Raw genomic sequence first — 13,746 nt, 5'->3', positions numbered from 1 at the left:
TTGCAGCTCGGTGGTGCTGTCTTCTTGAGGCAGGAGACCTCTGATGTAGCTGAAGCCGCTAGGTTTGGAGCTGCCTGTGGATCAGGTTCTGCCTCAGCCCAACCCTGGGCCACCGTGGGAAGCTGCGCCTTGCTTCTCCAGGATCCCTCTCTGCAGCACAAGCACACAGGCACCCCCTCGGAAGGAGGAACCTACTTGGGGCCCAGGGTCAGAGAGGCTTAAGGAGACAGAAAATGCTGGTAGCAAACCCCAAAATGGAAAAGGCACATCTCCCTCTCAAGAAAAGACCAGGCTTCAGACTTTTTGTTTGTAGGGTTTGGTTTTTTGTTTGTTTGTTTGTTTGTTTTTTGCAGTTTTGTAGAATAAAAAAAATAGAATTTTACCAGATAACTTGGAAAGGAATGTCCACAAATAAGATTTCCTCTTATGTGGTCTGTATGTCCTGTAGCACAAACAAATGTCTGCAATCCACGAAAAAGTATTTTGAATCCAATTCACTTGAGTTGAACATACTTATTTTAAATTTATCTTTAAAAAAAAAAAAGACACCACTGGCTGGGTCTCTGACTCTCATTCAAACGAAAGTGGCGACTTCCCAGGCATAGTCAGATGGTGAGTCGAGACAATTGTGCAGGTATATCAGGCCAAAACTCTGCTACGGAAGAAAAATAATTCATGATTGTTTTTAAACTGAATTTTCCAGTTTTGATTTTCTGTAAATCCTTGGAACATGCAGTTTTCTGTTCCCTTCAGTACTTGGATACAGGAGGACTCTTTTTGAGATGACAATAAAGGACCAAGTCTCTGGAATCCAGGGAGGTCGTGTGATCATAGGTGGGGACGGCGGTTTTTGTTCATGGGTGTCTCTGGGGCCTGTATAAAATATCTCGGTATTATCAAGGAAGTTGTCTGTCGCTGGCTTTTTTTTTTTTTTTTTTTCACACTTCCTGGCGTCCAGCAGAATCATCCTCATTAATTCCTGCTGACTGCCGCCTGCCTGGGGTGACTCCAACCATTTGTCTGTTCTCCGGGTCTTTGTGGAGCCGTGGCAGCTGTCCACCAGACAACTCACCGTTTTCTAAATGACTTTATTTTCCAGATGTCGGACTCTCTCAGGTTCGCCCAGACCAAAGAGCTTTAAGAAGATTCATTTTATCAAGAACATGCGGCAGCACGACACCAGGAACGGCAGGTGTGGCGGGGAGGCCCTCCCCCGTGGGAGGTGGGTGGGTGGGACTGGGAGGGAGGACGCCATTCCAACCGTCAGACCTCAGCCCGGTTAAACCCACGTGTTTAAGATGCACAGGGTCTCGTGGAACCTTCCGAAGCAAAATATTTCCATCCCACCCCCACCAGACTCACGGAAAGAAATCAGTATAAAATAAGGCTCCGCAGTGCAAGTGATGGCCTGGCCAGATTTTTAGGCCAGTGACAAACTGCATTACTGATAGTACTCAGATAAACTTTTATAGAAAACTTTGACTAGAAAGACAGTTGTGTGTATGTGTGTGTGTGTTTTTCCTTTCTCTTTTTTGCTCTGTTGGTTTTTGTTTGGTTTGCTCACCAGGGCTGTGTGCTCTGGTGAACGAATCCCGCCAGATCTGCACCTGAACTCAGTTTTGGTGCCATCTCTGATGACTCCTCCAGGAAAGGAGCGTCACAGCTCTGCCACCAGGCTTTTTGTGTGCACAGATGCAGATTCCTGGGCCTGCTGAGTTCTGTACTGTGTGTATCTTCAGCTCTTCATTTGCTCTTTTGAGAAGGGCTATTAAATGAAAATTATTGTTGTTGAACCTGAAGTCACATTTATGTTAAAATGCTCCTGACAGCAAGTAGATCAGAATCACCGCTGTCAGCATGCTTACGATCGAATTAAGTCCATTCCTTTCAGCCCCACGATGTCGGAAGTCCACTCAGGGACCCCTGGGAAGGTTTCCTTCCCACTAACCTGAGCCCTAGCTAGCGGCCTCACTTGGATGTGTGGGTCACACACCTCCCAGAGGGGAGGTTGTTGCACAGACTGTTTTGTTTCATCTCCTTCTGACTTACAGGAGACCACATGGTCCCCACTATTACTCTCTAGTCCATGCAAAATTGCTAAAAAGGCTCTTAGTTCAACTCATGGGATGATAAAGTCCCAGCATTATTGCAATTTGATGGTGAAAAATGCAACCTGAATAACCAGCAATTGCAAGTTTTAAAGGCTTGCTTGAAGTTTTTCCTTTTTTTATTTTTTTTATTTTGTATTATATACAAATAAAAATATTCCCATTTTAACAACTTTCAACTGTACAATTCAGTGGCACTGATTACATTCATGATGTTGTGCTACTGTCACCACCATCCATTTCCAAAATGTCTTCATCACCCCAAACAAACTCTTCCATTAAGCAATAATTCCCCATTCTCCTTCTCCCATCTCCTGCTAACTTGTAATATAATGTCTGTCTCTATGGTTTTGCTTCTAGGCATTTCATGTATTTTTTTTTAGAAAACCTTCCATTGATAGAGAACATAATTTTATAGCTCTAGCAGTGGTTTCTGAATAGCAAAACTGAGCTCTCTTCATATAATTTTTCTGTGGTCAGTCCATATTCATAGTTTAAGTTCAGAGCTTTTTGCTAAAACTGACATAACCGTTATCTGCTAAATAGAATACTCTGTTTTCTCCCTTTATCGTTACTCTCACTGTTGGTTAGAGTGATTATGCTTTATTTATTTAACCACGGTTTTTTCTTTTTGGTGAGAAGCTCTTCCTTACGAACCTCACTTGTGCCATTTTTAGTGTAGTTGTTCACCATTTCTTTACATTTGTGTTTTTTGTCTGTTATCTCCTTAACCATAAAATAAACCTAGAAAGCCTTTAATTCCTAAATAAAATCTGTGACAAGGCCAGAGGAATTGACCCAGTGGCCGGTGTTCCCCACCTCTAGGTGCTTTTGAGGACAGAGTCAAGCAGTTGGTCACCTGGCTTGGCTGGGTCAGGAGAGGATGTGGTTAGGAAAAGACTGGGATTCATGGGGTTATCAGAGAACGTGACAAAGCAGCCTTCCCAGGCAGGGGCAGCGTGAAGAGTCAGGAAAACACGCAGTGCAGCGGCAGGCAGCTTTGCTGGGGAGTTTTCAGAGGGAGCCAAGAGGCACTGCTAGCTTCTCTGTAATCTGAGACCTGAGGTGTGAGGCTCTATGTGCCTTCTTGTGCTAAAGGAAGACTAATGGGCAGGAGGTGCCCTCCTTCCCCCTCGACACTGTCATCAAAGAAGCCAGGAAGAAAATACGGTTTCTGGGGTGACAGAAAGAACTCATGGCCAAGAGCCTGGCAAATGGGAGGATGCACCCCAGCCTTTAGAGGAAGGAAGGAGGGAAGAAAGAAAGAATGGGCTCAGGCCAGCAGGGGCTCTCCTGAGGGAGGATGGCCGTCTCAGCCATAGCCGTGGTTGCTGGGAGGGCCCTGGCCCTGCTTTCCAAAGGGAGGGGCCTGCTGGGACCCCCATGACCCCCACTAGGAGGGGATGCATTCCTGCAGCAACTGTGTACCTAAGACACCCAGCTCAGGTCGCCAGCCACGTTGAGGACAAAGGAGGCTTTATGAAGAAGTCTGGAGGTGGTCGTCAAAGAGTCTGATGTTCTGGACCCAAAACGGAGTGGCCTGGGTGTACAGGTGGTATGTCTGCCTCTTCTCCCATCTGGCACTTGCATCCACTGTCCTAGCCCACGATGTCTGCCCACCCATGATGTCTGCCTTAGCCCACAGCTCTGCCGCCCCTGAGTTTCCTTGTGGCCTCTGACAATCACAGACCTAGACTGCAGGCTGACCCCAGGGCTGCTTGCTGACCTGACCCTGAAGGCTCGAGTGTTGAGGTGCCCCTGTCCCCAAACCTGCAGAAGAGGCCAAAGAGGCACCTGCAGTGAGGAGGACTTGGGCCCCTGGTTGCTCAGCAAGTGCTAGAGTGCAGCTCACGAAGCAAGTGGGGACTGCTTGTCATAAGACCTGACCAAGAGTTAGGGAAGAAAATGTTACTGGTAGCATTGAAAAAAACAAAACAAAATATCCGAGTAGACATCAGACCCAGTAGTATCAGGTGAAATAAATTGTGGGGCCTCAGATGGCTCCATGGCCAACGATAAAGTACGCTTTCCACAGAATTACTGGACTCTGTGTGATATTATGATTCCCACTGGCATAGGACAGTGGAAGGAACACCTTCAATAGAAGCATCCGATGGAAGTTGGAGCTGTTCTAATAAAAACCATATCCGTCTGTCTGGAACCGGTGACTTCGTGAGGTTGGCTTTGGAGACCTGCTAGATAAAGTGCAGAGAAAGCAAGCTGAGAGTGTTCTAGAGTTATACTGCAATCCGTTCCACCAGATGGAGGCCAGGGGTGGTGCCCGGACACAAACTGCAGACCCAGGCCAGAGAGAAGATGGAAACTTCAGCTCTGCTCCTAGAACCAGAACTTGTGATGCATTCTCTGCTGGCCTTGCTGGCTGTCCCATCCCCTGGATGACAGGGAAAGCAGAGCTGGAAACTGCCGCTCGCTAGTGCTAAATCTGCCTTAAGGTGGAAGATGGATTGGTGATGTGGGAGCATCAGGAGCCTTGGAGGTGTCCTATTGGACTTTATAGTTGGAAAAGAAAGCAGGGCTTGTCAAGATTTTTGGAACGCAGATCTCAGAAAGTTCAGAGTAAGAAGTGGATTCTTGTGGCTGGGACCATGCTGACAAAAGGGATTATAAAATTATGAGTATTGTGAGGTAATAGTTAAGACTGTCCTGGGTGTGAGGCTCTAGGTTCTTTATATGTTTTGCTTTATTTGATCCTGAGAGAACCTTATGAGGCAGGTGTCACTACCATGGTGGCGGGCAGAATAAGGCACCCCCAAAAACGGCTGTGTCCTACCCCGGAGCATGCGACTATGTTAGGGTACGTGGCAAGGGGGAATTAAGGTTACCAGTCAGCTCACCTGAAGATAGGGAGTCAACCCTGTGTCAGCCAGGTGGGCCCAATGCAATTAAAGGGTCTTTCAAAGATGGCAAGGAAGGCAGAAGAGCCAGGCTTAGAGCATTGTGATGTGAGAGACTCGACCCATCATTGCTGGCTTTGAAGACGGAAGGGGTCATAAGCCAGGGAATGCAGGCTGCCTCTAGAAGCTGGAAGAGGCAAGAAACAGATTCTAGAGCCACCAGAAAGGAGCACAGCCCTGCTGACCCTTTGATTTTAGCCTAGCAAGGCCCACTCTGGACTCCTGACCTCTAGAGCTGTGAGATAAATTTGTGTTGTATTAGGCCACTAACTTGGTAGTCATTTGTCATAGCAGAAATGGGAAACTAAAAGAATCATCATTGTACTGGATAGAGGAGGAAACTGGCGCATGTAGCCAGAAAGTGGGAGGTGGAATTCAGATGTGGGCATCTGGTTCTCTTGACTGAAGAGAGAGATAAAAATGCACACAGGGTAAGACAGCACATCATGGTGGGTTTCAAGAAAATGTTGAATTTGGATTTTTAAAAATCATTTGCTAATGGCCAGACAAACTTGTAAGAATTGTATGAAGGGGACAAAAAACCTAGAATGAGCCAAGGATTGCTGAAAAGGAAAGAATTCCCGTGTTAGTCGTGGGGGCTTAAAAACTATATTCAGAAGAGGAAGGAAAAGGATGGTGAAATTCTTGGGGTTAATGGTACAAAGTCAGCAAATGTCAGCTGCTGACTAACTTTTAGCTTCAGCTAGCAGAACTGTTAAGTATACAGTCATTATTAAAAGGGGGGAAGCGGCAGTGTCCTGGCCACACAGTAGGTGTTTTAATGAAAGGGCAGACCTTTTCAATGAGTTTCAGGACTAGATAAATCACATCCTAGGGAATGGAAAGTATTTAGAGGTACAAATAATCTGTAAAATTCCATCAAGAATAAAAGAATTTCTAAGTCTGATGCCAGGCAAATGTTGCCTGAAAAAGGTAGAAAGGCGGCTGAGGTGGTAGCAGAGGGTAAGTTCTAATAATCACAGTCCAGCAAGCTTAGAGCTGATTGTTGGCAGAGTTTTGAAATGGATTATTCAACATATGGTTTATGTACTTTCTGAAAAGAACGTGGAGGTCGCTAGCAGTCAACATGAGTTCACCAGGAAGAAGTCGTGTTAAATTAACTCCATTTCCTTGTTGACAGAATAAGTAGGTTAGTAAGTTAGGGGAATACCATAGACGTTATATTTCTTGATTTCGGAACAATGTTAGTGTTCCTCAATACAGAACATCTATATTACAGATAGAATGGTGGAAAGCAGCCTGGGTGATTGAGATTTGTTAGCTGACCGTCGTCAGCCTGAAGGGAAGTTTAAGTAGAGGGACACATGGTACCCCTTGAGCATTAAGTCCCTCACCAGATGTACCAGTGAGTAGAAGGAGGGCCAGTGAGCCTCATTGTCAGCCACGTGGAAGACAAAAAGCAAGGAGAGGAGAGAGAACGAGTGTCTGAGTTTCCTAGGGCCGCTGTAACAAAGTACCGCAAACTGGATGGCTTGAAGCAACAGAAATTTATTTTCTCACAGTTGTAGAGGCTGAAAGTCCACAGTAATCTGTCAGGAGAGCCTCGTTTCCTCCAGAGTCTGTGGGGAAGAATCTGCTCCGTGCCACTTCAAGCTTCTGCTGCTTCCTTGCCATCCTTGGAGCTCTTTGGCTTGTGGCATGACTCGGTCTCTGCCTCGGTCACATGGCTGTCTTCTCTCCCTGCCGGTCTCCGATTTCCTCCTCTTGTAAGGACACCAGTTGTATTGGAGGAGGGCCCACCCTACTCCAGTGTGGCCACATCTCAACTAGTAACATCTTGAAAGACCCTGTCTCCAAATAGGATCCATTCACAGGATCGAGGATAGATCTTGAATATATATTTTGGGGAACACAATTCAACCCATAACAACGAGTGTTAAGGATGAGAACCAAGACTCCAGTTACTTCATCAGCTGGAGATGCCAGGCCCCTTTCACCTAGATTAAATTGAAAAGGATAAATGTGACTTAGATGATCAATTACAGTATAGAATAGAGACTTTTCAGGAGTTCATATGAAAAAGATCTTGGAATTAAGATAGTGTGTACTATATAAGCTAAAATGTGATATTAAGATGGAGACAGCTAATTTAGCTTGTCTTAATAGAAGATCCAGAAATGTATCACTTTCAACCCAGCTGGGATGAAAACCACCTGTAGCATTGTGATCAGGGTGAGTGACACATTTTAAGGCACTGGTTTGTATTAGGATGGTCCTGTGGCAGTGGACTCAGACCTTCCAAGTCTTCCTCATAACAGGCAGGATGGGATCAGCCAGATCTGTCTCAACTCATTGAACCATCTTTGTATATACAGCTATTATCTGGAAGGAGTCCTGGACATCCAAATATAAGAGGCCTCATTGTGCAGTTCCTGTGTATGGAACGCAGTGAGTCATGTGTTCAGTCCGTTCAGCAGATACTCGCCAGACACCTGCTCTGTGCTGGGACTGTTGTCAATGCAGGGGATGCACCCTTGAATAAACAAAGGTCTTGCTTCTGGGAGTTACAGTCTAGCCGGGGAAGGCAGATAACAAGCAAATAAGTAATTAAATGAGAGGGGGCATACACGTGCTATGGAGAAAAGCTGATGGGGCTGAGGCGGATGCTGGTGGGCCACAGGCTTCACAGGTAGGAAGACCTTTGAGCAGAGAGCTCTGAAGGCAGTGAGGGAGCCAGCCTATGCCAGTGGGGGGAGAATGTTCTGGAACCTTGACAGACTCATTATTGTAGAGACCCTGGGGCTGGAGACTACTTGGTATGTTCAAGAAGCTGTAGGAAAGACAGTGTAGGTGGAAGAGAGTGAGAGGACAGAGGAGACGAGACCTGAGCAGTTGGAGAGTGTGTTGTGAAGACATTGCTTTTATTGTGGGTGAGATGGGAGCCATGGAGGATGCTGGGCAGAGGGGCGATGTGCTTTGGCTTGTGTTTGAACAGGAGCACCACTCTGCGGAACCAAAATTCAAGGGCAGGCTCTGTAGGATTTTTTTTGATAATCCCATCCTCCTTATAGGAAATTAGAGTACGTTTTTGTGTTGTGTTCTAAAAGAGAACATATATTCCCATTTTCATAACTCATTATGAAGCTAATTTATTTGATAAAAAGATCAAAAACGACTCAAGGTTTTTAAAAAACTGTTCACAAATGTATGATCAAGTGCTTTGTTGGCAGAGGTGATGAGTGGCCTCATCCGCTTTTGAACATCCACATTATACGTGATTGATGGCCGCCGTTAGCACTGGAAGTGAACAGCTAGCTCCTGGGGAACTTTGAGTATCAGTTCATTTTCAGCGAGTAGAGAAATATGCTTTGCAGTGAGTGGACTGGGCTAGCTAGTCCCCAGGGAGGAATTTCTGAAAAGATTTAAAAGGATTTGAGGTGAGAGTGGACAAAAATGAGCTAGAATTTTTTTCCTTACAGTATGAACTCAGCAGGGAAACTTTAAATATATATATATAATATTTGGGGGCTCTTCATCTGCTTTATAAAATGATGGTAAAAATGCAGTAACTGAAGTCAATTTGTGGCCTTTCCTTTTTATGCCAACAATTTTGGAGGGGAAAGGGGGATAGTTAAGAATCGAGATCTTATTTGTGATCTCATCTCTTCAGATGTGTCAGCCTAATTTAGTTTGAGATATGAGCTGGAGGAAATGGCACATTTCAAAAAATAAAACAGGCAGTTAGCACCCTCAGACTGGCCTTCTTGAAAGAAGTAAAACATCCTTGCGTTTTATCCCTGAACTGAGTTGATCCAGCCTGATGGATGCTGAGCATCCTCCATTTGGCATCATCTTGCCCAAGCACTTTTTTCCCTCTAGGGATTTAATTTCTCATGGAAACACAAGCGCCCACCATTCCCCACAGCAGCAGGAGGCTGGTGGGCACAAGCATCAGTGTTTACGACCAATTTTCAGCGAGATCTCAGTACTAAGGGTCTGTGATAGAACAGACTGAAGAAACCCTCCGGCAGTCCCCAAACCCTCATCTGTGCTCCCAGCCTCTTCTCCCATAGAAGTGCCCCGCAGGGTGGCTCACAAGCATCGTTTTGAGTTTCCCTGCTGCTGATGCGGGAGTGGCAGAAGGAAGGCAGTGGAGGAGGTGAAACAAGCCCCGCCGTGGACATCCCTCCAGTCGCTCAGAACTAGGGACGCTTCTGCCCTCGTGGTTCCCTCCCTGTGGCTGGGCGCTGGGTCAGCTCAACTCAACACAGCACACCCCGTGCACGATTTTATTCTTTGTATCTTTAAAAAGCGCAGAGGTGAGGCTAACTTTTTCTATGACTCTGCTTGGGGTTTCTTAGGGAAATTATTTTCCATCGTAAGCAGCCGTGCTCAGCACGTCACAGGCAGACCGCACTGCTGAAAAGGTCACAGCCTGCAAGCCCCTGTTGCTGCTGCTCAACCAGTTCAATGGACAGGCAGTAAAACAAGTCACAGAGGAGAGGTTTGGGGGTTGGGAAAATTGGATGGAAACTTTCCTTGGTGGAAAGAGGGTCTGGATGCCCGAGGGGGATGGTCCTTGGTCCTTGATCCCCACCAGCAGATGCCCTCCCCTAGAAGCAAGCCGTCAGCTTCGCAGAGAGCACAGGGCCACACGCCAGGATAACACAGCAACTGGTGTGTCCCCAAAGAGCAGAAAGGAGAAGCCTTCGGAGGTGACTCCCTGGCTTCCGTGACAGCACACTCAGCTTGGTTTCCTCCTGCCTCCCTGACTCTTGCCACCTTCGGAGCGTTGTGCTTCTGCCCATCCTATGATGCCAGCTTTCCTCACTGCCCCTTTGCGCTTCCCTTTTCTGCCCTCTCCCCGAGGGAGCTCGTGCACCCCACGGTGGCATCAACCACTGTCTTCAGCTGGGGGCTCCCAGATGTGCCCCCAGGCCTCCTGAGCTCCAGGACTGAACTCCTAGGGGCCTTTCATCAGCTTGCCTCGCCTGCATCTGTCACCCGCCACCCCCTTATCACCCTCCAGCCACACGGAGTCATTTATGGCAATTGTTTGGTGAAGGGAGAAGGTTAGTAAACACTGGAAGAACTACCCACAGAAATCAAACACATCGCTTAAGCATTATGTTTAGATTGAAGGCATATTAGTGATTCAACACTAATTACTAATTACTGATTCAACAGTTTTTTGATGTCGGGCCTATTTTTTTTCGCACATGGGTCCACTGATTGGAATCTGTCCCTGATCCTCCACCTCCTTACATACCATCTTTCACACCCTCCACTCTGAGGTCCAAATGTGACTTCTTTAAAGTGACCCAAGAATCTGGGTATGAAACCCTTTAGGATGATGACAATTTTTTCGTAATCTTTTATAGTTGTCATGCAGGTGTCTATTTTAACTGCATTTTTTTTAGAGACTTGCCTTTACTGAATATTTTTTAAAACATTCAGTATTGTTTTTATAAAACATATCTCTTTTTTTTACATTTCATTAGTCTGCGTAACCTTTAATGAGCAAGTGCTAGAATAAGTAACATGTTCAACAGGCAAAAACAGGTTTGGGGTTACATAATGGACTATTAGAAAGCATTCAACCCAGCGTGGGTGTGCTAGAGAGCAGCCTGCCAGCCTGAGCTCTTGAGTGTGCCACGAGTGTTTGTCAAAACGAGGGGAGTGGAGGGCGGGGGACCTGGTGGGGCAGGCAGGAGGATAGTTTTTATGGCATGCCCATGAGCCTCAAATAGGCCTTACACACTTTCTCCTCCAACCTTTGGGCACACTCACCCCTCTGCCAGTGCTCTCTTCTCATTTTTCCCCTTGGGTCTTAGCTGTCATTGCCTCCAGGCTGTCTTCCTGTGCTTCCATAGCATCTCCCCCCAGTCCATATGCTCTGTGGGGGGGTGGCGGGGTGGGCTACTCTGTCATTCACCACTAGATCCCCAGCACCACAACTGGCACAGAGTAAGTGCTCAAAACATATTTGTGGAAAGAAGGGAGGAGTGGCAGATTACATTACTGGCTCCGCAGTAGACTCGAGGACAAGGCAAAACACCTTAGCACACAAGGAAGGCCTGAACTATACTAGGGTAACTGCAGTTACTAGTAGTAATAGTAGTAGTAAAATGAGAAGTACCATTAATAGCGGTAAGACTACCACCTCCACCGATGATACTACCATCTCCTGTGTGTGGTCCACGGAGCATTTAAAGACCTTCAGATGCATCGTCCCTTCTAATCTATACCAGCCCCATGCCCTGCCTCAGTCACTCGGGCTGCTCGTTGCACCTGGGATTCCCTGTGCAGCTTCACGCAGCTCTTCGCGGGCCTGGGGTTCCTTGTCCTCGTCTGTGGGATCTCACTGCCCCTCCAGGGCCGGTCCCAGGTCCCAGCCCTGCCACTTCCCCAGGCTGCTTCTGGGCCCCTCTTCTCTGCAGGGCTCACCCCCCTCCATCTCCCCTGCTGGAATCTCATCTCCTTCCCATTCTAGGACAGAAGGGAACAGGGAGCTTTGCAGAGAAGGTTCCAGAAATCTCCAGAGTCTCTGCTCTTCCCTTGGTCCCAGAGAAGGCGCATCTACCGTGAGGGAAACGTTTCCTAAGGAGGAAGAACCTCCCCTAATGGCTGGCGAGTGTTTAAATAGGCTAAACGAGAACGTCTGAGTTCTTTAATCTGACTCTCATCATGTAATTGCCAGCCCTTCGGAAAGAGGGAAAGGGGTCAAACCCCCTTCTTCCAGCTTTTGACCAGGTATCTGGAGAGCAGGAAGGAGCCACTGGGAGGAACATGCCCCAGAAGGTGTTGGAGAGGAGGTGGGAGGAGAAGGCACCTGGCAGGTGTTAGGTGTTTCAGGTCTTATAACATGCATTTGCTTTCTCACGTCAGTCCTGAGAGCTTTCACGTCTCTGGACACAGTAGGGGCGCATAGCGGGCCTCTGTGCAGGTCACCTCGGCACGGAGAAGCGCTGGAAAGAGACCAAATGCTGCGCTTCAAGTGTGTTATTTTCTTGTTTGCATGCGGGGAATGAAGTACAGAATTTGAGAAATGTGTTTCCTCCTGAGTGCCTGATCCCTAATGTGGGCTGTGTTCTTAGAGCACTACACTCGCCCGCCATAGTTGCGAACGTTATTTTCTTTCCTCTGCCTTTTGAAGTTGGTTGTTTGTATTTATGCTCTTAAGAAACAATTTCTGCTATGATGGAATATTCCACCTGCAAGAGATGGAACTTCTCATGGCCAACAGAGACTCCCCAGGGTTTTAGAAATAGAACTAGAAGCCAGCTCTTGGCAGAATTGGGGACACATAAGGATCCTGGATGACATCAGACCTTGTCTGATTGGATGCTGTCAGCACTGGGCCGAGGGGTTAAAAGCAGGTTCCGTGAAAGTGGCCCAAGCCTGGCTATGGAAGCTCTGTGTGCTGTGAAGCCTCGAGATCCCCCACCCCAGAAACACTTTGCTAAGAGCATGAAAATGAAGCTGTAGGAGAAGAAAGCCACACAGGGTTCCAGTTGCAGAGCACGCTCAGAGCTTCCTGGTAGGGTTTGGAAAACATGTGTCCACAGGTGGCTCAGTCCACATGGGCTGCAGCCCTGTGGTGCTTTTTCCTTTCCTATTTTTTTTTTTTTTTAATCCCTGTGGCAGATGTTTGCGTGGAAATGCTTGCTTGGAAATTGGAACTCCAAGTAAAGGGTTATGTGTCACAGCTGGGAAAATCACATGGTCTTTTGACTGCCACTTCAACATAAAGGAAGATACTTGTGGTTGGAGGCAAAGACACAGGAGTGATCTATTGCCAAAGCCCGTGGGAAGTGAAGTTTGGTCATCTTATGCCATTCTTGACCACCAGCATCTGATTTCGTTCTTTCACAGATACAGAAACACCAGAAGGAAGCAAACAAACCTGATTTTCGTCTTGGGTTTTTTCCAGTAGGACAGACTCTTCCCCAGTGCTGACAAAGAGCAAAGCTGCAAATTCACAAGAACCCTCCAGGTTCTGAACGTAGCTGTGGGTCCTGTGGGACACGCCCTTAGATTTGCACTACTCTGAGTTGCTGGTGTAGTAAACAGAGACGACTAGACTTGCCATTTGTTGATATTTGCCTGCTCTGGCTAAGGCCTGAAGTTCCTCCATACTCCTGAGCTCTTTGAGGAAACTGTGTGTTCTGGGGAGCACCATTGGCTTCCCCCAGCTCCCTAGAGCTTGAGCCGACTGCAGGGCTGTGGCAGAGCTGCTCTGGGGGGCTCACTGTGGACTCGTCCTCTGGTCCCTGCAGAAAGGGGCATCTAGGAGATAGCTGGACCTGAGAATACAAGGAAGGTGCCCCCAAAGCCTGCTCTCCTTCCTTCCATCTTCCCCTGCTTGAGAAGGGCCAACAAGGAAGATACCAGTTCTCCTGGCAACATTCTACATTCCCACTGAAGTCGCTCAATTTCACCCACAAGTTAGAATACCACATTCGTCAGGAATGTGTTGTCAGCCTCTCTGAGACCTCACTGGTGAGGGCCACACAGGATGATGTTCACTTACCCATTACTGAGGGGCACATTGTGGTCAGAGCTTCAAGAAGAAGACTTGCATCACACTTGTGTTTGTATTCTCTCATTTTCTTGTTCTATTACAACTACCTAAACAAATATGGCATGTGGGAAGGAAGACACATTAGCACGGAATAATGAAGAAAATGCAGGAGCTTGAGGCCAGTTACATTTGTTCAACACATTCCTTTCCCTGAAGAAGACGCTGATGTAGGACACAA

General features: G+C 47.1%; 1 protein-coding gene across 2 annotated transcripts in view; it reads left to right on the top strand.

Moving 5' to 3' along the window:
* The window catches only part of CABLES1 (Cdk5 and Abl enzyme substrate 1), a 111,150-nt gene that overhangs the window by 52,635 nt on the left and 44,769 nt on the right, over positions 1 to 13,746 (top strand). For both annotated transcript variants that reach the window (XM_037805965.1, XM_037805964.1), the window contains exon 3: positions 1,100 to 1,192. In XM_037805965.1, coding sequence (XP_037661893.1) covers positions 1,100 to 1,192 — 93 coding nt within the window. The remainder of the gene's footprint in view (positions 1 to 1,099; positions 1,193 to 13,746) is intronic.

Source organism: Choloepus didactylus, chromosome 16 (genome assembly GCF_015220235.1).
Source record: "Choloepus didactylus isolate mChoDid1 chromosome 16, mChoDid1.pri, whole genome shotgun sequence".
NCBI classification, from domain to species: domain Eukaryota; kingdom Metazoa; phylum Chordata; class Mammalia; order Pilosa; family Megalonychidae; genus Choloepus; species Choloepus didactylus.
Note: the sequence above shows the minus strand (reverse complement) of the source record. Positions and strands in the feature narration are given on the sequence as shown.